The sequence below is a fragment of the Dermacentor albipictus genome, chromosome 2 (genome assembly GCF_038994185.2).
Source record: "Dermacentor albipictus isolate Rhodes 1998 colony chromosome 2, USDA_Dalb.pri_finalv2, whole genome shotgun sequence".
Classification (NCBI taxonomy): domain Eukaryota; kingdom Metazoa; phylum Arthropoda; class Arachnida; order Ixodida; family Ixodidae; genus Dermacentor; species Dermacentor albipictus.
The window spans coordinates 148,779,477-148,803,495 of record NC_091822.1 but is presented as its reverse complement, the minus strand read 5'-3'; the positions used below and the strand labels follow the sequence as shown (position 1 = coordinate 148,803,495).

General features: G+C 48.8%; 1 protein-coding gene across 1 annotated transcript in view; it reads left to right on the top strand.

Moving 5' to 3' along the window:
- The first annotated feature begins 3,966 nt into the window (after nt 1-3,966).
- The window catches only part of LOC135899878 (high affinity cationic amino acid transporter 1-like), a 467,387-nt gene continuing 447,334 nt past the window's right edge, over nt 3,967-24,019 (top strand). The window contains exon 1 of the mRNA XM_070534095.1: nt 3,967-4,575. Coding sequence (XP_070390196.1) covers nt 4,446-4,575 — 130 coding nt within the window. The 5' untranslated portion in view covers nt 3,967-4,445. The remainder of the gene's footprint in view (nt 4,576-24,019) is intronic.

The following is a 24,019-nucleotide window of genomic DNA, read 5'->3' as shown; positions in this document are numbered from 1 at the left end:
TATACAGTAGTAGACCGACTTTACGAACATTGGTCCCACCGGCATGGTGGGACCGATTTTGCTGCAGAATGGTTGCTTGCTGGGCTAGTTGGTTCGTTTCAACTTATGTAACTCGGTCTGTATTGTCGTCCCTTCCTTACGTTTCGCTCTGTTAAATAAGTTCACTTTTACTGGCTGTTCTTTGACTTAAATTTGACGTCGACGACTCCGCCTCCCCGATCGAGAGTCATCCTAGAGCTCCCGTTAGCAGCTTCTCTTTTCTCTTTTTTAAAGAAAGCACGAACACAAAGGAAGAGAGCGAACAATCAACGCAGCGCAGACAAGGGAGCGAAACAGGGATTGTGACGCCTCCTTCGCTTGCCGTGCCGGAGTCCTTTCTTTCGCAGCAGCTGCCTTACCTTATTTCTGTTGTTACCGTTCGCCGTTCGCGGAGCTTACGTTATCACGAGGCTGCAACTGGCAGCCGAAATGCAGGAGTAGAACGGGAGTTGGAGAAAGAATGCTTTTTGCACTGACGATACCATTAAAAAAAATAAGGAACACGAGTCCGAAGCAATAAAGTCGGATGCTTGCGTCGATGCCTCTGCTGCGGTTGACGAAAGAGAAAAGAGGCGGAAAAACGAACAAAAATAAAAAAGGTAAAGTCGCAACAAACAAATGAAAGGAGATAGACTAGGGGAGGAAGGAGTGTCCAGATGAAATTTCGTCTCAGCCACGTCAGGAAATGAGCAACAGGAAGGCGAAAACGAGAGCGTTTTCACCTTCCTGTATCCGCCGTCTCCTTCTTTCTTTCCTTTTCGTTTCCTCGCCTCTATTTTCTTTCTTTATTTCGTTTTGTGAGCGCGCTCACGGTGTCTGTGGGCCTTTTCACCTCCGCTGCCGAACCAGTTAATGCATATATATAAATTCTTTCAGGTGCTTTGTTCTTATCGCGCGCTTGGAATTCCAGCCTATTATGTCCGTCAATGTGAATGGGGGGCGCGGAAGATTTTGCTGCGAATTCTCATTACAACGAAATTGCTGTGTTCCAGTCACTGATTTGTCCGAGACTTTTAGTTGTCCCCCGTCGCATTTCTTGAGCATTCGCTCTTTTCGTTGTAGCGATCGGGAGCCATTCATGTCTCAGTATTTTTCGTCTTCTCTTCTCGATCACGGTTTTAAATTCCTTCTTTTTTTTTTACGTGGAGTAAGTAGGTCTCACTTCTTTTTGAGGAAGTGAGCGTTCGAGCTTCAATCCAAAGCTTACGAGCTGATGATAAAGAGAAGACAGAAAAGAAGAAGAAACCGAAATACGTCATATCTAATAGCAAGGACGCCCACCGTGCACAAATGGAGGTGTGGTATTTCGGTGTGTTTAAAAGACAACCAAAAATATCGTACACTTTTTCCTATAACCCAACTCTGCCTTTCTTTCCTTGTGCAAACAGCTGTTGCGCGTACTTTATCGAGTCTTCGAAGCGTCCGTTGCCGTTTAGTTAACTACGTTCTTCTTCTTCTTCTGCTTCATCATCATCATCATCATCATCGTTATCATTGTTATCATCATTACTGGCTTTACATGTGGCAGTTATCAAAACGGCGCCTTTTACGCAATTGCATTCGTAGTATGCAATTGCGATTGCATCAATAAAACTTAAGTCACATATGTCACAAACTTTAAACGAGTTGCAAACATATTTTGGGGTGACCTGACACAGACTTGTTTTCGAGAGCAGGGGTAAAAGAATTCTTTTAGAAGATGAAAAAAGAATCATATTTCTTTTTCTCCAGAGAAGCTACAACCCTAATAGAAGGGTGTTTTGTTTCAACCGTCACTTTTGTTGCAACTACGGCCGCTTTTATCAATGGATGAATCGCTTGATATACAATGAAATGATTAACGATATAACGCTCCACTGCTCAGGCACTCACCTTGTGCCGGCGCCATTCCTTCATACATTCCTGTTGTTCAAAAGCTAATTGAGTGAATGGTCAGGGAGAGACCCTAGCGCAGGCGTCTGCCCCTTAGCCTTCGCCATTAGCACTCTTTAGCGATTATCTGACCGCGTTGAAAGTGGGCAATGCGCACAGTCAGGCGTCTTCCTGCAACTGTGTGCATGTGTGCTATGCAGAAGCATCCGCACCTCTAAATTCGGTCACAAGCGCACTAATATCCATCTCGTGGCCCTGTGTCCAAACAATTTCTGAAGAATAAGCAGTCACGAAGTGGGCCGGCCGAACAAAATTAACTCTGGACAGAACCTTCCCCAACTGTTTGAAAAAAGTTTCACCCTGGGATGTCTCGCTCATATGGCTTACGGCTCTCCTCTGAGTGTCTTCTTATGCGTTTTTGCATCCACCAACTCCACTGAAGGCACCCTCGCTCTCTGCTGCGCTTGACACGGCTACAGCTGTCCACCGCTCTTGCATTTGCCCGTCGTATATATAGCACTATCGTTACCTGTGCCTTCTAAGACAAACGTCCCCGAAAACGTTGAGCATTTTAAAGGTGAAGACACCTGGTGCCTACATCAGGACAAACGAACAAACCAGACTGTCCCATACACCGGCGCTGCCCCTTTTTGTGTCATAGATTTAAGCCGACCCTTCTCCCTCCCTTCTTCGACAACGGGCTAAGGCTGCACCACAGCGCGCTCCGAGACCACAGCAATGCGCAGATCTCTCAAAGCCCACCTTAGGGCTCACGAAGGCCAGCACCAATGCAGATCGTACGAGTGCGACTACGGAGGCTAACGTGGAATGTTTATATTCAAGTTCCACCTCTATCGGCAGGCGGTCGGAAACGGGACGGCCCGCGAGCAAATCCGGGGGAAGCGAGCCTGGCGCCAGCGCCACGAGGGGCCGCTACTTGTCACGTACTTCGCCGAGGCGCACGTGAGTGAAACCGCGCGGGCTCGGCTCGGCGCAGGTGTCGCCGCCCTGGCGACCGGCGCACGCGAAGCGCGACTCCCGAATGGGGAGACCCCGCGGTGGAGCCGGCGGTGTGCTTCGTACGGGCGTATCCGGCGGCGCGAGCGGGCCGCTTTTCCCCCAGTTTTGCGATGTCGTGCGCTCGCGGCGGATCGTCGCAGCAACGAGTGCGGGACGACACCTCGACCCTCACGTGCCGTTTGCCTCAACGCACCGTTTGACAACGCGGAAGCGGCCAAGCCGTTGCCAAGCTGTGAATCGTGCTTTTTGTTGCGCTTTTCAAAGCATTTCCGCAACGTTCATCGCTTGCCACCACCTGGAACGAGTGCGCGTGTTCGTTCGGCGTTCCGTGGACGGCCTCGCGAGCAAACAAACCAAGTGATTGTCACCGATTCTAACGCGTGGATTCGCCGAGTTGACACGGAACGTGTGTGGAGAACACGACGACATTTCAGCGGACGGTGTCTCTGATAATGCGCCCCTCCACCGCGACACTTGTATGCCGCCTGGTTCTTTCTGGGCCTTCCTTTTAGCTTCGGACTTTACTGCACAAGGCCAGCCATTCGAAACAAACGCTGTGGGCCAACGTATCCGGTAACGAACCCAGCTCCTCTCGCCGGCGAAGTTCGATTTTAGGGTGGAAACTATTGTGTTCAAGTGCTGCTTCTATATACGTTCAACTTCCATTGAAACCACAACTGTCCCGTGCCACGTCGCTTGAGGACGAAAGTTCTCGAGTTCGCGTTGTCGTTGGAGTGCGGGGTGCCTCGCTATAACGGAGTGTTCGTGTATCGTCATCGTGTTTCTACACTGCTGCGGAAGGTGCCCAATTTAGGAACGTCTCGCTTCAACTTCGCCTCAACGTTACGCTGCACTTGAGCGCCTCAGCTCAGGCATCTTCTACCTCATCGCTGCTAGGAATACTTTTGTGGTATTCGGCCTCTGCACGCTTCGTTATTGAGTCGACTTAGTTGTCATCGCGCTCTACCGGTGAAAAAGGCGGCGAAGCATTCTTCTTTCCTCTGCTGAAGGCGAACGCAGTCGACGATCCAGACATTGATAAATAATGTTTATCAATGCAAACTACAACACGGGAAAAGGTGAAAGACAAAAGTGGCGACAAGTTTTACTTCCATGACAGCCCGTGCGATTCAACGTAAGCCACTTCGTTAACACCGAAAACGAAAGGCAAGGTAGGCAACTTGCACGGGTGAGCTTACCGACAACATTTTTTTTTCGGAAGCCACTCGAAATCAACGAGGTGTCAATTCGGCTGGGAACCTTAAGGTCGGCAAACGGGTGTGTGCAGTTGATTTCGTCAGAAGAGAACGACATCATGCGAGGCTTGACAGAGTGCCGGAAGACAGCATAGCCCAGCAGCAAAAGGCCGAACCACAAGAAAAGGGCCTGCTTCGAGAAAAAGAAACAAGGAAGAACGAGTTCTTCCAGCGGCGCCTCGGCGCAAACAGCAGACATCGTTTCCGGCGCGGGCCAACGTCGTTCCGACCACTCAAAAGGACAGCCTGACTTGCGCCATGGGCGAGCCGATGTCGGTCGTTTGGCGGGTGCTCTCGCGACGCAAGACTCCTATGAGTCCCGAGGGACGCGAGCACGGCAGCGGCCGCACCGGTAGCCCCCTCACGGTCGTCGACGTCACGTGCCTAGGTGAGTGCTGTTGGACCATGACGACGCGCGGGGGTGGATAAGCGGTGGCGGCACCGTTGGAGCGTGTACCACTCCCTCCCCCCTCCCTACACCCCCGCCCTTCTTCTTTACCGTGTTTCCCCACTTTATGCCCGCACGAGCTGCGATGGTGAAACGGGGCACGCGGATCGTCGGGGGCAGAGCGCGCACACGTCAGCGCGTTTGCACTGGCAACGCCGCCCGACTGGACTGCTACTGCTGCTGCGTGGATACGATAACTCGCGTTGTGAAACGCTCCTTCTACGCTTGTTTTTTCATCTAGTTACGCACTCCGAGCACGCACGCAAGCATGCGCAGGTGTACGCGCGAAAGGCCCCCGCGGTTCTCTGCTGTCGCTCTGCCTCGACCGCGCGCTCCTTTATTGTCCCAGTTTTATTGAAACGCTGGCCGCCTTTTATCTCGAAGTTGCAGCGTTTTATCACACCTCGACGCTGCGAGCCTGTGGGAAAAAGACGCGAGGAACTGGCCCGTTTTAAAGCCGCGTCGAGCCATTATAAGGCGCGCGAAAGAAGAGCTGCGGAGGCCCGCACCCTCCTTCTCCTAAAAAAAAAAGTCGCGAAGCTTTGAAAGCCGTTTGCTGGTTTTCGTTCATGTCTTTATTTATTTTCTCGTCGTAAAGACAATCGGTGATTCAAAGCTTTTTCTAGTTTTATTTGGGAACGCGTAGTAAGACGCGGCAGGGCTACTCGGTTTCTTTTCTTCGCGTGTGACCCAGCGATACGTTTTTCTTTTTTTGCTTTTATCCTAAAATAGCGCGCCAGCCTCGTGGTGCGGACAGGTTATATTGTTTCTGACAGCTTGTTCTTTAGCTACGTATAAATTGTCTCTTTGCTATAACGCTAGCTGTTCCCTTTTCTCCCCTTCCTCGATCTGACAGAAAATAAACGTAAGAGGCTTCTCCGCAGCAAGACCATTACAACAGCGAAGCCAGCTTTACAAGCGATAATCGGCAGAAAATATTGGTGTTCCTATTTCTGTGTTCGATCTTTCTTTTCTTCTTTCTTTAACTTTTTCTTTCTCACTTTCTTTCTTTACATATTTAAAGATGTCACAGCTGCTTGTAAGCACACGCAGAAAGATGCTCGTGACGTGGGAGAGGTGGGAAAAATTCGCATTGACAGTCGCCTCACAACATCGGTAACACGACAAACCGCAGAATCCGCTGGCTGACACAAAAGTCATCACGCATGAGCTTGTGGCCATCCACCACACAGCAAGCCATTTCATTTCGAGCGCAAGTTTGGTGACTTGTGACAAAAACGGTGCTCTGAAAAAAAAAATTCGGCAGCATGTGACACTCCTGTAACACGTGAAGGGGAAAGCCTGCTGCAAACGCGGTAATGCACCAAGTTATACCGTCGGAGGAGTAACTTCTTGCAAGACATAACGAACCGCAGTGTGAAGGAAACATATGGCGCCTTAGGTGGACCTCCTCAACGACACATGCGAGCACCTAATGCACTACCTAAAGGTCCTTTCGTTTTTCCCTTCCTTCCTTCCTTCCTTCCTTCCTTCCTTCCTTCCTTCCTTCCTTCCTTCCTTCCTTCCTTCCTTCCTTCCTATCTTTGCCCTTTTTTTCTTTTTTCCTTTCGTTCGTTCTTTCGGTCTTTCTTTCTTTCGTTTCTTCATTCATATTCAGACATAGCATCTTTGCATGCTTACACGTGTACGAGCCATTCAGCATGATGATATTTCTTGCATCACTGGACTAGACGCCTCTTTTTTCAAGTATGAGCCATTGGAAAGAGCTAGTTATGGATTTCGCCTTTAAAAAATGTGATCGGAGTATATTTCTCTTAAAATTTTAGTCTGACTTACGTAGATAGATTTGGTGCCTGACTTTTTCGAAGCTGCGTTTTTTTTTAATAGTACCACATTCGGACGTACTTTAAGACACTGCTTTTAATGGCCACATGTACTGTTGACGAAATAATCTTACCGATCATGGGGTCTGCGAAAGATCTGAATATATCCGCTGCCTCACAACTCAGCCTGGTATATGCGAACAACACTCTGATGAACGGTTTTGCAAACTATTGATACAAGCTACTCAGAAATTCCACGTTTCCTGAAATTTTGTGGTACGCAAACATTTTTTGGTCGGCGGTACGATGATGCTTCCGTGATGAGCATGTGCCACAAACTGATGAGATACGTTTACGGCTAGCAGTTAATTTCAGCTAATCCTTTAGCTTCGTCGGTGTTGTCCACACAGCTGTGTCCGAAACAATATTCGAGAGAAATAACTACACCGTATTCACTCTTCTCGCATCTGACGACAAAATGCGCCAGAGCGAAGAGTGCTGTAAGAGAGAGAAATATAAACGATGAAGGAAATACGAGAATGTCGCTGCCTTTGGCCTTTTACCTGGAAACAGGAACGCTACTAACATCTCTGCACGACGGCAACTTTGATTCCAGGTCATAGCATCGTTCGTTTTACATGTTTGCGTCTTGCTTGAGCTACGCAAAAGGGCACAGACTGAGTAAACGAGCTGCGTCGTTAAAATTCGTCCACGGTACGTCTACCTAAGTGCACGATCTCTGTACTCTACCCTTAACACTTATCTTCTGTACTTAGCTCTCTTGATTATCCTAACTCTGTACTTAGCTATTTGCACTCAGTAGCATCATCTAACCCTCCCCCCCGCCCCCCCCCCCCTCTCCACATGCACTCCTCCCCTTCTCCACACACACGCGTACACTTTATGATTTCCTACCCCTACCACGTTTCCCGTTCGCAGCGCAGCAGGAATGCCGACTTGCGCGCATATTTAGCAGAGCGTTTCCGATTCGCCCCGGTTTCCAAGGCGTCCCTACCTAATGGACGGTGCACGGTATTCACGCGATCGCCGCGGAATCTCTCGCGCAATTATCTTCTTCGCGTGGATCGCAACAAAGGAGAGAGAGAGAACCACGTGATAGCACTGCGCGAAAAATAAACGTCGGTGGTACAGCTGTGTGAAGCCCGACTTACGGGGACGGCGGAAGCGAGACGGCAGTTTCCTTGTCGTCCTTCCACATGGCGGCGCGCACGCTAATGCCGCGCTGTTAACGTTACACCGTTCCCCCGATGTCATCGGGAAATCTCATCAAGAAGCTCAGTCCGCGAGCGCTAGCTGGCACGAGACGCTTTTTTGAAGAAACGCACCTGGATATTGGCGAGCGGAGAGCGTATCGCTCGGGTGCTTTTACACACTGCGTAGAAATTTTATTTTGCGCCGTTTAACATTGTCGCGCATTTTTTTCTTTTTCGTAATGTATTTCGGAGTCATAACGAGCGAACCGTTGTTAGCGCTCTGCGCATTGACTCGCAGAAGAAGGAAAAGAGAAAAAAGAAAGCTTCCTTCTGACAACCGTTAGCGATCAACGTAGAAGTGCGTTTTAAAGGCCATTTCCAGCTAATTTTTTACTTCATCTTTTTTTTTTCTGGTTCTCCTTTATCGCTTAGACGTACCCGCACCTTCGCCTTTCATTCTGTTGCCGGAAAAAAGAAATCATAGTTGCAGAGTTCATACAACGTTAAATAAATTACGGAACGACCAACAACGCGAGCCCCACGCAGAGTTTCACAGTCGACGGCGCCGGAAGGGCAATAATGTAAAGTTATGTGCGGCGTTATAAACCAGCGCTTAAATAAAATTTCAAGAGAAACAAAGTGACGACAAGAAAAAGAAGAAGAGTGAGAGAGAAGAGTCTCGCTTCAGCTGGTATATCTTGGTTGGCAGCGAATCAACACCCCGCGTGTCTCGCACCTTTGCAGCGGCACAGAGCTCCCGGAGTGTGCGTTGGCTGCTCGACGACAGGAGTAATAAAGGTAGACCGCACTCAACAGCTCCTCGCGAGCTTCCGCTCAAATATTAAGCACTCCACGGCGCAATACGTACGTAATTGCGCTGCGAAAGCTTATCCCGAAAGCGAGAGCGGAGGTTCCTTAATATTCGCGTTCGCTAAGAACTGCGCAAGCTCTGGCCGGGGTGAGCCGGTGCGCTAATTACGCCAAGCAAAGACTTCTTCTTTTTTTTTTTACGGGATCTTGCATCTTGCGTGTGCTACCTACCGGCGTTGCTGCAGACTGTCGCGCTGTTTCGAAGCCACAAAATTACTGCGTTCGCTCCCTTTTCACGCGTGACAGAAGTGCGGAGGGACACTTTGAGGAGCCTAGCGGTAATATTGTGTGACGTCGGCTGGTGGGTAAGGGAGAGCGTACGCGACCTACTTCGAGAAATAAAAGGGAAGCCAGTAGACTTTAAAGGATCGCCGCAAGACGCGGTCGCACGCGCGCAACTCTTACGAATCGGAATGTTAATGTTTACCTGAAGCTTGAGGGAGGAGGAAAGGGGGGGGGGGGCGTAAATAGCGCGATGAAGTATTGACGGAAAATGGGAGGATTGTCATAAGCGGAAGGTAAGAATAGAGTAATCAGCGATTTTATCGTCGTCTTAAACACGTGAAATGGGAAAGAGACGCGCATGATGAAATCCCAAATAAGCAATTTAATCGTACTAACTGCTCGTGGGGACATACTTGAATGATAACGATGATGAAGAGTGTGCTAATGTCTTCTTATCGCGCACCCTTAGGTGGGCGGCAACAAGTGAAGCGAAATGCCTTGCGATACATGAAAATAGCATACGCGAATAAGGCTGAGCTTGTTAAGACATACGGTTGTAAAAATAGACTTCAGAGTGCAAATCATTCAGAGATCCATTGAGAGTAAGCGTTGAATACAATAAATAAATAAGTCATCACTTTTAACCGTTGCTAGTGCGCCATAATGTATTCATCTGTACATATATTGAGTGGGCTTTTTAAACGCACTACCCACATCAGATTGGCAAGCGCGCAAGAACTCATGGCTCGCTGCTGCCGATACACCTAATCGTGAACAATCAGTCACAGCATTACTGCAACAAAGGACTTCTAATGACATAAAAGATGCAACATCGCGCGAATAAGCACGCGCATGACGCGACTGCATGACCTAACATGACATCACACCACCTACGTCGTGCGACCATCCAACGCGGCAGGTGAAAACTGTCGCATAACAAGGAAAAAAAATGTGTAACGACTCGGGCAACGAAGCGTTGGTAATTCCTTGACGCGCTGGCTTAACACAGGATGTCAAACTGCATGGAGCAAAATACGAGAGCGCACGAATTCGAACCGGGCTGTGCAAAAGGCAATGCGACGCAATGCGACATGACGTCGTGCCACATCATACGACATCGTATAGAGGCATATAAATATAGTCAGAAAACAACGCGTCACAAGGGAATGCTGTGCAAGACGAAAAAGAACACAAGTGGCGCAACTCTTCATCACGTCGGGACAAAACAAAAACGTGCCATCTTTGGGTCGCGGAGTCGGAACACGCAGCCGCGGTAAACAAAGGCTTGTCGTCAGCGCCCTTCACGATTTTTATGCGGACGCCGTACTCTAGTTGTCTGACTACGTGCGACATTTTCTCTGCTCGGCGCTTTTGATTATTTGCTTTTAACGTATTGATGACCTTTCTGCGGTCAGGTTTACGTGAAAATATGGAAGCTTCGTACACGTATATACACGAAACGACTATTGTGCACTTCTCGTGTTCTATGTGGCTGGTGACTGTCCTTGCTTCCGCCGATGTTGCCCGTATGTCGACGCTAGTTGGGTACTTTGCACTTGTGTTCGTATGGTGCAGTGTGCTTTTGATGTTGCCTTCTTGCTTTTCTCTTTTCATTTTTAAAATTTTTGCTCAAGGATAGTGTACCTGGGATTTGGGGGAAACTGGTTATTAAGAAGCCTGCCTTCCTATTTTTATATAGTAAAAAATATAAAGAGGAAATCAGGAACAAAATTGATAAAGAACGCAGCTTCTTGCTTCGACACAGCTTCTATAGATCGCGGCTTAGCCCCGCGAACACCAAGGCACGACAAACGCCGTCGCGACGCCTTTTGGGAAGAACACGCTGCGACCCTGTACTATTAGCGCCGTGCGCTCGACCACGTATGCAAATTCCGGCGCTCCCTCTGCCTTTCCGGACTGGCCTCCTGTGCTCGCTCACTCGCTGACCACCAGAAAACGAGGGAGATTGCGCGACCTCCCCTCCAACGTCGTGCCATGGCCGAGAAGAAGGGGGTACAACCCGTGCGGGCTGCCAGGCTCTCTCACCTTTTAACCCACCACGCGACTCACGAACTTCTGCAGACAGCCCCCCCTTCCCCTCTTCTTTTTTTGAATAAACCTGGGAGGGAAACGAGAGAGGTGCGGGCGAAGAAAAGATAGCTAAAGGAACACAGCCAACACAAGCACCTCTGTAATGAAATGGCGGACATACGCACCGGTCGCCGTCCACCACCGACGCAGCAACGCGCCCCACAGCCACGCGCTGGCCGACCTCGCGTGGACGGTAATGCGAATTTAATGACCGCGTCGTCCGCTGCAGCGTCGCGTCGCCCACATAGCTTGCGCCGCCCCACCCTCCCACCGGCCCCAACCCATCTCTTGCGCTTGCTTGTAGCCGGCTTGCGCCGACCAATGCCATCGTTGTCGCCGCGAACTGGCCATTTCTTTTTCTAACATTCTTTCTCCATTTCTGGCCACATTTTCATCTTATTCTTACCCTCTTTCGCTTTTACGCAATTAACGCGTGGCGCCTTTTTAGTCGCATTGATTTTTTTTCTTTTTTCGTGGCCCCCCATGTATGTATATAGATTCTCCCTTTTTTTGATCGTTCGTCGTTGCCTGTCTCGCACCGGTCTCAGCCTCGTTCGAACGACCCTGTTCTTCCTGTTACTAAATGAGCGGCTAGGGTCACGTGCGCTACTACACGGTTCTTGCGGCCGCATCGAAAATGACTTCGCGCAACCGCGAACACAAAACTGCGGCCCTCCCCTTGTAGCCGCAGCTTCTCGCGGTCACCTCTGCCCTCCCCTCTGCTCATTATAACCTCTTTCGGCGTTTCACCTCCGGTTGACACTTTGTTTTCACATTTTTCGCTCCATTCGCACCGTTTTATTCGTACTTTCGTTTCATCTAGAATGCGGGTAGGGGGCAAAGGGCAACTTGCCTGGTCTCGGAGTCGTTCACGCTGTAAATTTTCTTCCGCGCAGGTGTTGTTGTGAAACCGCCAAAGCGGAGCAGGACTTACCGCGCTAGGTGCGGTGCTTAAATAGTCGGGTCCAGAGACGGGGCGAAACTGCGATGCAAGCATGAACGCGTAGCTTGCTACACGGAACACATCGTGAGACGACACTCGATGCGTTGTCAAATGGACGCCGGGCACGAACGGTTAGCGAGTTGAGCCTCTTGGTGCACGTTTACTGAGGAGAATGGCAACGCGACACACGCATTCAAACGGACGCTTAAGAGGAGGGCCGCTCGTTTTTTATGTCCTACTTACTTCATGCAGGTCTGTTGTCGTCCAGCTTCCACATTTGGCAACGCTTTATCGACGTTCTTCTGATTGTACGGCACTATTATGGCGCCCGAAAATCATAATTAGGTCATGGAGGATAACAAAGAACCCCATTGAGAAGTTGGGTGCCGCTCATCAAGCGATGGGACTAGAAAAGAAAAATGTCGCAGTTTCGCCCGAAAGGCGAAGCATTGATTGCGGTAGCAAATTAGTGGACAGCTATACGAAGTAAGGGTAGTAGTATTGTCGACTGTATAAACTTGTAAACATAGACATATTAGCTAAATTAACAAGCATGGTGTCACGCGCGCACAAGCCAACACGAGCACATCTCGCTCGATGATCGCGGAAACTCGCCGTCAAGACGCTGCAGCGAGGAAACGCGGCAGCAGTAGCGAGCGAATTGGCCTTCGTGCAGCCGCTTGCATCAACGCGAACTACGCCGCGAAAACACAGCGCAGAGCAGTCTCTGTACTCGTCGCAGATGGCTTTCAAGGTACAGCGGCCGGGCCGGGCGCGTGCGGCCGCCCGAGCCGCCCAGAGTAGAATGCGCTTCCCCACCGACGTGAACACCGTGTCTACACTGACGTGAAGCGTCTCTTCTGTGTCGGTTATGGCTTGGAGTTGCCTTCACGAATGCCTACTCAGCAGTAATTGGAATGGCTGATACTCCTGCACGTGATGTTTGCGGATGCGAGGAGAACATTGACCACTTATTGTGCCATTGTCCTCAATTTCAAGCACAAAGACAGTCTTTGTCCAACACATTGAGGAAACTAGATGATCGTCCTCTGAGTGAACAGACCATATTAGAGCACCGTCCCGACCGATCATCGGCTCAGAAGGCAGTGGAGGCACTTTTGTGTTTTCTCAGAACTTCTGGTTTGCTCGAGCGACTATAACTGAAGTGCTGTCCGTACACGCATCTACACCATCTCTCTCCCTTCCTTCTCTTCCCCTTCCCCCATCCCCAAGTGTAGGGTAGCCAACCAGACTTTTGACTGGTTAACATCCCTTCCTTCCTGAATTCTACTCTCTCTCTCTCTCTCCACCCTACCCTCCCCCCGAAGCCTTGTAGCGCGACGGAAGGTGGGGAAGCGATTTCCACCATTGTGCGCGAGATTGAACCGCCATCGCGCGCTCAAACACCCTCGCACGCTCGCACCCTCACCCCGACTCACCCTCGTACGCTTTCACTCGCACATACAGCCCACGGCGCGCGGCGACGATTTTATCGCCCTTGGACTTTATTCGGCTCCTCACGGCGACGCCGACGTTGACGGCAGAAATGCACCTGGAGTGCCCATGTAATTGCGATCGCAATAAAACAATGGACGCAATCTTTAGGCACACAAAAGCAGTGGCGTGGATGAGAGAACAAATGAGAATGGGGAGCCGATGTTCTAGTTCAGATTAAAGATTGAAGAGCTAGAGCTTGGGTGGGGGTGCTGTAATGCGGGAAGCATATAACCTGTCGTAAGCCTGACTAATAGAAACGGCTGCTGTGGTGAAGGCAACGCGATCGTGAACGGCATAGGATAATTTGGTGCGACGAGATCGGGGGAGTCATATAAAGGTGATGTCGGGTGGTGGGAGACCGGGGTTATCGGACACAGCTGGGAGAGGCATTCGGCCAAGCAGTGGGCAAAAATTATTACGACAATAGTGGAGATGGTGATATCGAAGTAGCGTCATTGCAATGATGCGGCATCTAAAATGACGAGAGAATACAAACGTGCTGTACACAGTACATTGCTGAGAACGTCCCTGAACAGCCCTGAACACGCTGCGTATTCTACCTGCGTCGATGTTTGTCACTCGCTGGACTTCTCGGACCGTGGTAATGCAAAGCAAGACACCGGGAAGTGGCGAACTTTTTTGAGCCTGTTCGCGAGATTTCATCAAAGATTGCGCACTTGCAACTTATGCAGAGGAAATTGTAAGTGAACTGCATGATAAGTGAAAGAGAAAAACACAACCAAGATGACTGCATGCCTGAAGGTGAATTGAAGTCGCTCCGTTACTTTTCATATCCGCAAAGAAAACCACCTGCAACAGCGCCAGCGCCACCACCAGGGCGTGTACATGCAAGCTTTATAATTCGTACCTTTCTTAGCTCCCCACTTTCGCCTTGCCTACGCCACTTGTCGTTGCCCAATGCAAACTTATTAAAAGAAAGAAAGAACGCGAAGTAGTAGCGTCAGGAAAGATGTATCTCTAACTGCAATCTACGTGGGTTCTGAAGTTGCGTCTCATTACGAGCGACTGCCCAGTATCGAGAACATCGACACTCTTTTCACCATGACTGCTGACAGGGAAACTGGATTTGCAGCATATGGCTGCGCGTTAACCCCTTTTCCCTCGCTCTGGCCGCGGTCTTCCTTTTCCTTTTTCGTTTCGTAGTCGGAATATGGGTCGACGGAAAAGGGGGCACGATACGACGAACGCCGAGCCCTTTTAGCCCACGCATCCGCGTTCGCGGCGACGGTAAATCCATCCATCTGGTGCGTGCCGTAAGGCAGGTGCTCTCTCAGTCAAGACGACCCGGAAAACAAAAACAGGGCAGGAGTGTAGCCAAGATTGAATATCTTTTGGAAAGAATAACAGGGGAACTCGAGGAACAATTTCAAAAGTAAGCGTGTCGTTTCGTTTATGCCAGCCGGGGGTTTTCACGAACGGACGCGGACGGGGCAGGCCCGCGGGGAGTTAGGGGAGGAGGAGGGAAACGATAAAAGGAGAGAGGTCACGGGGCCTCTGTGAAGGTGAACACGGGAAGGCCGTGTCACGGGAAAAACAAAATAACGACGAAAAACTGGAAGCACGGAAAAAAAGGATTTGCGCCCGGCGAGAGCTGCTCCTGCAAATAAATCCCCCGAGAATAAACGGGCATCGTTCATCGTTGGCGCGAAGGCGTGGCAGGTCGGTACTTTTCTCGCAATTCGAGAACAGAGAGAAAAGAGAGCTAAGGAAAAAAAAAGCAGAACTAGAACAAACTATATACCGAAAGTGCGGTGCAGGTGTAGCAAGGGGAACAGCCGTGAAGGGGATCGGATGCAGAGTATTGAAATAGCTGAACGGTTGAAAAATAAAGAAACCGTAAGGGGCTTGAAATTGACACGGATAGATGGATAGGTGCGCATGTTTGCTTACTCCTCCTCGAAGGCTCCGCAAAAGCTAGCGAATTCGCAAGGACAGAATAGGAAAAAGTGGATTTTTTCAACGAGGTGAAAGCTAGAAGGGGGAATTGAGAGGGGGGGGGGGGAGAGGGACATCCTGCGGTTGATGCCTTGCTGACAAGCCCAGGCGCTTGTAGACCGCATATGGAACGACGGGGGTTAAGTGAATTTTGATCGCTGCCGTGTTTTTTTCCGCGAGATCCGCATTGCAAAAGCAGCCCTTGCCTTTCGTGAACACGGGGTCGGCTGGAGTCGAAGAGGTAGAAAGCCTGCTTTCCCTAAATTTATTTTATACGTATTGTTATTAACACCTTCTTTCTGGATATTTAAGAACAGTGCGAAGAAAGGCAGCTACCCCAGCGGAAGAGGGAGAGAGAAGCAAACACGGAAGGTGTAGTAAGGCCATTGTTGTTTCCAGGTGCTCGCAACATGCAAAGATGTAGCTTCAGGTAAGTTCCGGGAAATAACACTTTCTTGCATGCCACAAGGACCCTTTGACAGCGTAAATATAGGCGAAGTTTTCATTTTGCATGGAAGAATTTTTGTTGCAATAAACATACGAAGAGCGTGCGCAAGGTACCAAACAACTTGCGAAGTAAAAATGAAGCATAGGAAGGAACACACTCGTTTCGATAACCACTTCTCCAAAGAGGTCGAATTCACAGCAATTTAAGGTTAACGGCTATGCCTAGCAAACGGATTATCTCTCGCAGTCGACCACGTCGTGATGAATACGTCGTTCAGTGTCAGGTTATCGATGTTGAGTGGAACTGGGATTGGTCATATTTTAGAAGGGAGACCACCTGGCGATGCCGACTGTTGGTAGCCACACAAAGTTACTATGCGCGTGGCACTAGCAACTTTCAGGGACAGGGTAACGCTATAAACATTTTTCTTTTCCCTTGCGTTGTCCTTCAAGAACCTTGGATCTCAAAAAGAAAAAAAGAAAGAAAGAAAGAACAAGCCGTCGCTGTGACTCATGCAGTGGCAAGCGCGTTGTGCTGGCGAGCACGAAATCACGGGTTTACTCCCGCCGGCCACATTCCGATGGAGGTTGAATGTAGAAACTCTCGCGTAAACTGCTTTCTGCGCACTTTAAAGAATCCCTGGCGGCCGAAATTAATCAGAAGCACCACAATACCGCGTACCTCATAGTTATGTGCAGTTTTGGCACGTTACACCCTCCATAACCTAATCATTTGAGAAAAAGAAATGAATGCGGCATTTATTACCTTGTGTGTGCAAGAGTGCTTCGACCAAAATGACAACATATTCTCTCCCGAGAGTGGTCGGCCAAGCAAGCCGCTGATGCCAGCTCGCAGAGGACATCGTTTAGCGACGCAGAATCAGTTTGAAATAATCCTGAAACCAATTTTCGCTGCTTTCACGCTTTGGAAGAGTTACTCTTTGTCACAATATTTCATACCTTGGCATATTCCAGAGTGTGTCTGATAAATGCCTTATAGGCTAGAAACTTTGCGCCCCATGGTACTAGCGGCATTTTGGAAGAGTCGGTAGCTGGCTCCCATTTGTAAAGGTGACTACCTTGTTCGGATAGTAAACTTGCTAACTCTTTCTTTGCGAACTGCAGTTGCTACCAAGGTAGGGAACATTGTGACGTATTGTAACTACGCAACGAACTTTCATTTCATGATTATACTGCGCGAAGTGTTGCACTGACGAACATAAGAGACGAGACGCGGACGTCCGCCTCTTGTCCCTTATGTTCGTCAGTGTAACACTAAGCGCAATATAATCATGAACGTCCACCAACTACCCCGTTCATTGCTTTACTGAACTTTCATTTCAAAAAGAGACGCGTCAGAAGGGTGTCACAAAACGCAAGAGGTCGAGAGAGAGAGAGAGAGAAAGAGGAAAAGAAGGAAACTGGTGGCGCTAGTTTTTCATGCGCTAGAAAAGTTTAGCGCGTACGCACACCGGGTAACCAAGCCTCGAGAACGTTAAACAGCGGATGCCGACGCTCTAGTGGGTTGCGCACGCTGCAATTCGAGCGCTTCAGACTCCAAGCGTACACGGGTAGCGCTTGGGCGGCTCCCATATCGCCAAAAGTCAGGCGCGTCCCTGGACGCCCACCTCCCAGCCTTTCCCTCTAAAGAAGTTTTCAGTGGCAGGAACTGCGCGAAACAGTTTCGCGTTGAAGAACGCCTACAAACACGAGAGGCGAAACAGGGAGTAGGGGGCGCCTTGAACAAAGCGGAGTCGAAATGAGGGCGGCCATAAAAGAGAGAGAGAGAGAGGGAGTGAGAGTGAGAGAGAGAGTAACGAAGAGGGAAAAGAAGGGAGGGTAACCAAGGACGTGCCCGGTTGGCTACCCTACACTTGGGGAAGGGGAAAAGGGAAGAAATGATAAGGAGAGAAAAGAAAAATAATAGTCAATCCCTCGCCGACGTTATAAGTGTGCCTTCGGTGTCTAGCTTGATGAAAACTCAACGAAAAATTTACGACGACTTCACGTCATCGGGGGTGTTTCAAACCAGTGTTGTGAATTGGGTCGTCTGTCTTTCATTTTATTTGTTATACAATCCGGTGTGTCACATACAGGACTGTCACAAGCACAGAGGAGCGGGCTGACGCCCAATGTACGGCTCAGGATAGGAAAAAGAATACCGCACCTGAAATAGAAAAGGCTGAGTTAACTACATAGTTAAAGGGACACTAAAGGCAAACATTAAGTCAAGCTGAAGGGATAGATTAGTGCTAGAGAATTTCTGAGGCATCAATATTGTCGCGAAAAGAGCCTTTGTAATCGAGAAATTTGGGCAAATGCAGGACACGATTAAGAGAATCCCCCGGGACATTCAAGTACTTGCCCGATGACAAAGGCACTCCTCATTTAACTTCTGTCACTAGTACTGAACAACTCGTAATAACTACATCATTGTAACGCATTATAAGACAACAGAAAATGCTCCTTGTCCAGTCATATATCGCTTTTATAAAGAGAACTCATGGACATTACCTTCCACAACGACGCGGGCGGTTGAAACGTTTCGTTTTCGCCCGACCCTGCGCCGCCCGCGCTTTCGCGTTTAAGTAGTTTCGTTATTCCGTAGAGCTGCGCTGGTTTTGTTCGCTCGCGAAACTCGCGCCAGCTGCAAGTAGTAGAGAATCCCACTTCCATGTGATGTCGCGGGATGCCCGAACGGTCCCCGCCGCTTGACCAAAAAGCAGCTGCAGCGGCGGATCCCCCGCCCTGCATGTCTTCACTCGGTTTCTCCGTGGCCGAAGGTTTGCGTTTTGTGCTAAAAAACCACACCGCCGTCGGTCGAGCGCCATTTTATTCACCGACGGCAGCAAACGGCTGTGATAGCGTATATACAACGTCACCACTTGCCGGTTGGGTGGAGGGAGTTTGGAATGGCGATAACGGTATTCAAACCCTTCAGATGCAATTTTCTCGGAAACTAAGTATTTTCTTGGCACGAAACAAGCGTTGCGAGGTTTCCAGGATAGTATTTAGACAGTCCGCGTTGCCCTAGTATTTTCCTTCAGGGTCTCTTTAAGCCTTCGAACTATGGAACACTACAAACTGTTCAGGTTCGTTCAAATCGAACGCAATCACGTGACCTTGATAACGACGCCGAAATATTGTGCATCTTCGCTCGGCTGAACAGGTGCTTGAGATATCGTTCGATTAAGTGATAGCGATGTTTCGGTGCATTATTGTGAACGAGTGAAACATGAGTGGGAAAAAAATGAAGTATGACATTCTTTTACGAATTAAAGATGTAAAGGATGCGATTTTTAAGCTCTGCGTATACGCGGTAAGCAAATGTCCACGATTTTTGCGCTAAGCGCACAGACGTGTAATCACGCAGGAGCCGGCGTGGTCGTGCAGCTGCTGTGACCTTTCACTTGAGCGCTAGCTCGCGTGTTCTGTTCAAAGCCCCACACGGAAAAACACTCGCTCACCCTGCTTTTCGTGCACACGAAAGCATACTATGTTGTATTATTACGCAGTGACGGCCTGGTAAAAAAAAAAAAGAAAGAAACACTGAGAGGCCGGCTATCCCGAGAAAATATAATATAAACCCAGCGACTAAGAAATCTGAAGCAACAACAAAAACAAGCACAGCTAGGCTAGAATCGAAATAAAATATCGGAGCAATAAAAAGATTAATAAATTTGGCATGGTTTTCGTTACTTTATGCATGGTCCGAGAGCACGATACATCGGCAACACGGGAATGTCCAATCATAGCGCGCATAACCAGAACATCTCTGCAGTATCTTCCACACCCAAGCACACACGTACGCACGCACGCACGCACGCACGCTCACGCAGACACCCTCTAATACTCGTACCTGCTCTTCGCCTGCCTCTCTGTAAAGCCATCGGGCAAGTGCGAGCATGAAAGTAAATATGTAAATGAAGTGTCCTAAAGGCGGAAACAAGAAAACGCGTTCTGGTTAGCCCTAACTTGTTTCCGCTCAAGTTCTTCATGTTGACCCATAGTAACCGAGGCAGCCCACACGAAAAACGAATGCCGATAGCATTTGCAGGAAAACAAAAAGCGGCAGCGCAATGTGAATAATTACTATAAATCGAACGTATTGCCAGCGCCCTCTTCCACAGCAAGAGCCGGTAAATATAAATGCTTAATGTAGGAGGCGATGCTAATATGGGCCTATTCTTTGAATAAATGCAGATGAATGGTCCCTTTCCGTTTCTCGCCATCATATAGAGCGTAAGCATTGAGGTTAGTTGCAAAGAGAGAGAGAGAGAAAGTAAGAAGACAGAGAGAGAGAGAAGCAAATTAACAGCCAATGAGCAATTTGCGCAATAGTCTTCGCAAGCTAGTAAGTCATTATATGTTCTACCCGAAAGGATGGAAATTAACCTCGACGTCCCTCTTCAGCCGGTGCGCCGAAAAAAAAGGATAAACGCCGAAAGCTCTTTCCTGAAAAGCAAACAATCACGCCATGCAAATAATTCGTTGCTGCTCCATACTGGCCCTCTGCGGGAATTGCTTGAGCCAGAATAAATAGCTTCGAGCTATCGTTTTACATCATCCAGTGTGTAGAGAAGAAAATAGCAGTTGTGTGTGACTTCCTTTTTTTTTTTATACGGTTAGAGGAGGTGGCCGCTGGAGGGCCGAAGGTGGCGCTGTTCCCAATTCAGAGATGCCTTAGAACACGCACCTATAAAGCTAGATATAAGAAGGAAGAAGCATGTGCTTGCTCTGGTAAAGCTAGGGAAACTACGGAGCATGTTTTATTAGAATGTGAAGACGTCTACCCAGCGGTCGATTTAGGCACCACTGGCCTCCTTGAAGCCCTTGGGTTCAGAGGAAGCAGTGGTAAAGCAAACATGTCCGCAATAGACATTAGTAAGAGGCGACTGGAGGATTGGTGGAAGAAAAGTAGGGAAACGACAAAAGACGGAGACGTACAAAAGCACAGTTCGCAATAGGGGATCAGAAAATTTGGGCGTGGTAGTTCATAGTGTTTTTTTGTGTCTTTTTCATTGTTCAACCTAGGTAGAATATTAGGCAGTCTAGTAGCAAGAGCTTGGTGGCGCAACCCACCGCCCCGTTCCAAAGCGGACGCTCATAACATCCATCCATCCAGATAATGTGCCTTTACCGAACTTCCAGTTACCAGTGGCGCACAGAACTAAAAGAAAGTACCAATTTCACGCAACTTGGTGCTTTTTGTAACGCCCAGCCGTCACCGTTATACCTTATGGCGCATGTGTCTTGGTTAGTACTCAGAGGCGGAGAACGAAATAAAGGAAAGAACGGGAAGATGGCCAGGGACTAATCCTATTGACTGCCTTACACTTGGGGAAGAGGAGGGAAGGATAAATAGGAGGGCTATAGGACAGATTGCCCATGCGGTCAAAGCGCCGGCAAACGGGAATGTTCACGGCTGCTGCTGCTACAGACGATCGCTCGGATTTTGGTTCACTTCAGAAACCGCGGCATCTCCAAGTCTACTGATCTCCGAGTCTATACTGATGGCGTGGCCACTTGGCCGCGTCGGCATGGAGTGTGCCTTGTGTACGTTCTCTTGAACTGCGCGGAAACCGTAATGCGCCCAACAGAGAATCCGAGTGAGAAAGTACCAGCGCTGTTGCGTAATCCTGTATTGTAACATACTTTAAATCGCCCCCATAGGCAGGATAAGAGAGAGGCAGATGTAAGATTCTGCGGCCTTTTTTTTTTTTCACAATGAAATGTTTTCGTCGAACAACCTTTGTCGTCTCCAGGCCATCAACACGTCAGCGTGACCCGCCGTGGTTGCTCAGTGGCTATGGTGTTAGGCTGCTGAGCACGAGGTCGCGGGATCAAATCCCGGCCACGGCGGCCGCATTTCGATGGGGGCGAACTGCGAAAACACCCGTGTACTTAGATTTAGGTGCACGTTAAAGAACCCCAGGTGGTCGAAATTTCCGGAGTCCCTCACTACGGCGTGCCTCATAATCAGAAAGTGGTTTTGGCACGTAAAACCCCATAATTTTTAAACACGTCAGCGTGAAACCGTCGTTGTTATCGTGCCACGCCATCTTAGTCTCTGTCGTCGTCGTGCCTTGTGATAGGTGTAATCTTGATGCCGTTGTCGCATACGTACTGATAAGGTCCTGTGCCGTGAGCAGCCTAAGGCTCGCTACTTACTGCTAATAAATGGCGGATCGCGGAACGTAGGTCTTAAATCTAGAAGTATGATATACTGCTACCGGTAGCTTTTGCATGACTAGGTCTTTCTGTAATTTGATAATAACGATGATGACGATGATGACGATGATGATGATCCCTTACAAGATTGCGCGTAACCCCAATCTGGCATCCGCGATTGTAATTACGCGCAATGCTGTAAGGGAACTAACTGGGTTAGTGTAAGCGCGGACAACGGGAAAGAATCGAAGAACTAGAAAATTTAGAGCAGGGAACAAAACACTGTTCAACAGTTGGAGTAAGGGAAATGGCGAACAAAAAGGGGATAGCGCGATATAATTACAGTAAGAAAGTAAGGTAAGTAAGAATTATCTAGGCAAATGGTTTGCTGCTTGAATGAAATACACACACCCTTCCTCTATAACATACCGTTACACATGTGGCAAACATCGCATTCACTTCTTTAACCCTTCATGGACAATATTCAGAACATAATTTCCGTGAAACAATTTGATCGCATTTACATATTCTATCGACCACCGAGGCCAAGCGTCTGCGCATTATTTCCGTGAACTAATTCAAAATGCAATACATGCTTTACAGGACCCGCAACATTCTGTTATTTTCTCTTATTTTATACCTTGCAGACGCCAGGACAAAGACTCCGTGACTTCTTGAACCATGCCTTCCTTCTCACAGACGGCATTCGCCTTTCAACATAGCAGTATTTCGTTTATTCCAGCCTGACTCGATCTCTTCCAAGACACAATTGTAGTCTCGATTCGCTCGCTATTTTCCGTCTCCCATTGTTTTCATCTCGCAGAGCCAGACATCCTTTTCTTTAATTTTGCCGCATGCTGTCCCTTTCTTCTTCGAGGCAGCACTACAGCATGATGCTTTATATGATTTACAATACCGAGACAGACGCAGAAGAAATTAAAAGAATCCAGGAAGCCCACCGACTTGCTGGTTCTGAAAGGCATTCGCGTGTGAGACACTGCGACTGAACTTTCAGTAATAAAAGGAAAGAGAAAACCAGAAGTATGAGGGGGGGCGGGGGGGGCGTGATGCAGAAGAGATGTAATATGCAATCATTGCTTCCAGCGGCTATATGTGAGGCCATACAAGTAAAGTTTATGTATGAAAAAAAAAGAACGGTGAAAGCAGGACGATGACCAAATGTATGATGCGAAAGAAATATGAAAAGAGACAATTTGTCCATTCTGCTAGGTCGAAGGAAGCAAAAGGCGCACCCCTGAGGAAACACAGTGTCGTGCAGAGGTAGATGTAGGTGTCGCTGCTAGCGGCAGTTCTGGCTCGGCCACGGCCCGTTGAAGAGGAAGGATATATTGAGTGGCCTAGTGAGTCCAATGTGAAAAGTAAAAAAAAAAAGATTCGATATCGTAGCAACTATGGCTTCTTGCTCTTTGCACTTAGCTTGGTGACACAAATAAATTGCCACCCCTTACCGTGTTTACTCGAACCTAAGCTTATCCAGCTTGTTTCCTGCCCAAAGTATGAAACCTAGCTCGCTTTGCCCCCTGAATTGTTCGCAGATGCAAGCTGCCGATTAACCCTAAAATGAACGTGCGCGAGACTGTACAACCGTGTCGAGCACATTCAAGGTTATTTTCTTTGCCCATTGACACCATGAATACAGTTAGCCTAATGTTGCTAGAGGAAAAATTGACCGACGATTATGCTTCTTTGTAATGCGATCTTTGAGCGCAGCTACCGCCTTACTCCAACAACAGGCAACCGCATACGGAACACGCAGGGTCGAACGGAGGCGGTGCTGCGTTTCGGATTGGGCAGCACACACCGCGATCCGCCGCTATCGAACCGGCGCTCTGGCGACGCGCCGTCGCGCCATCTTATAGTGGGTCACCGCCGCAAAGAGGGGACGGGGAGATTAACAATTATTATTTAAGGTTTTTTTTCTGATGTGGGATAAGGAAACGGGGGAAGAACAGGGGTATTGAATAGAGGCCACACACTGATTCACTCACAGACAGGCCTCAATCTGGCCGCACAAGGCTGGGGTGGGAAGTAGAAATAACGGGACAAAACGGTAAAACGGTCTTTCGAGTCACCGCAACGGCACTGCGCCAGGTAAACGGAGGTATAGGGTAAGAGTGGAGGCGGGAGGATAGCCAGACGCAAGCACTGCAAGAGGGGACAAGTGC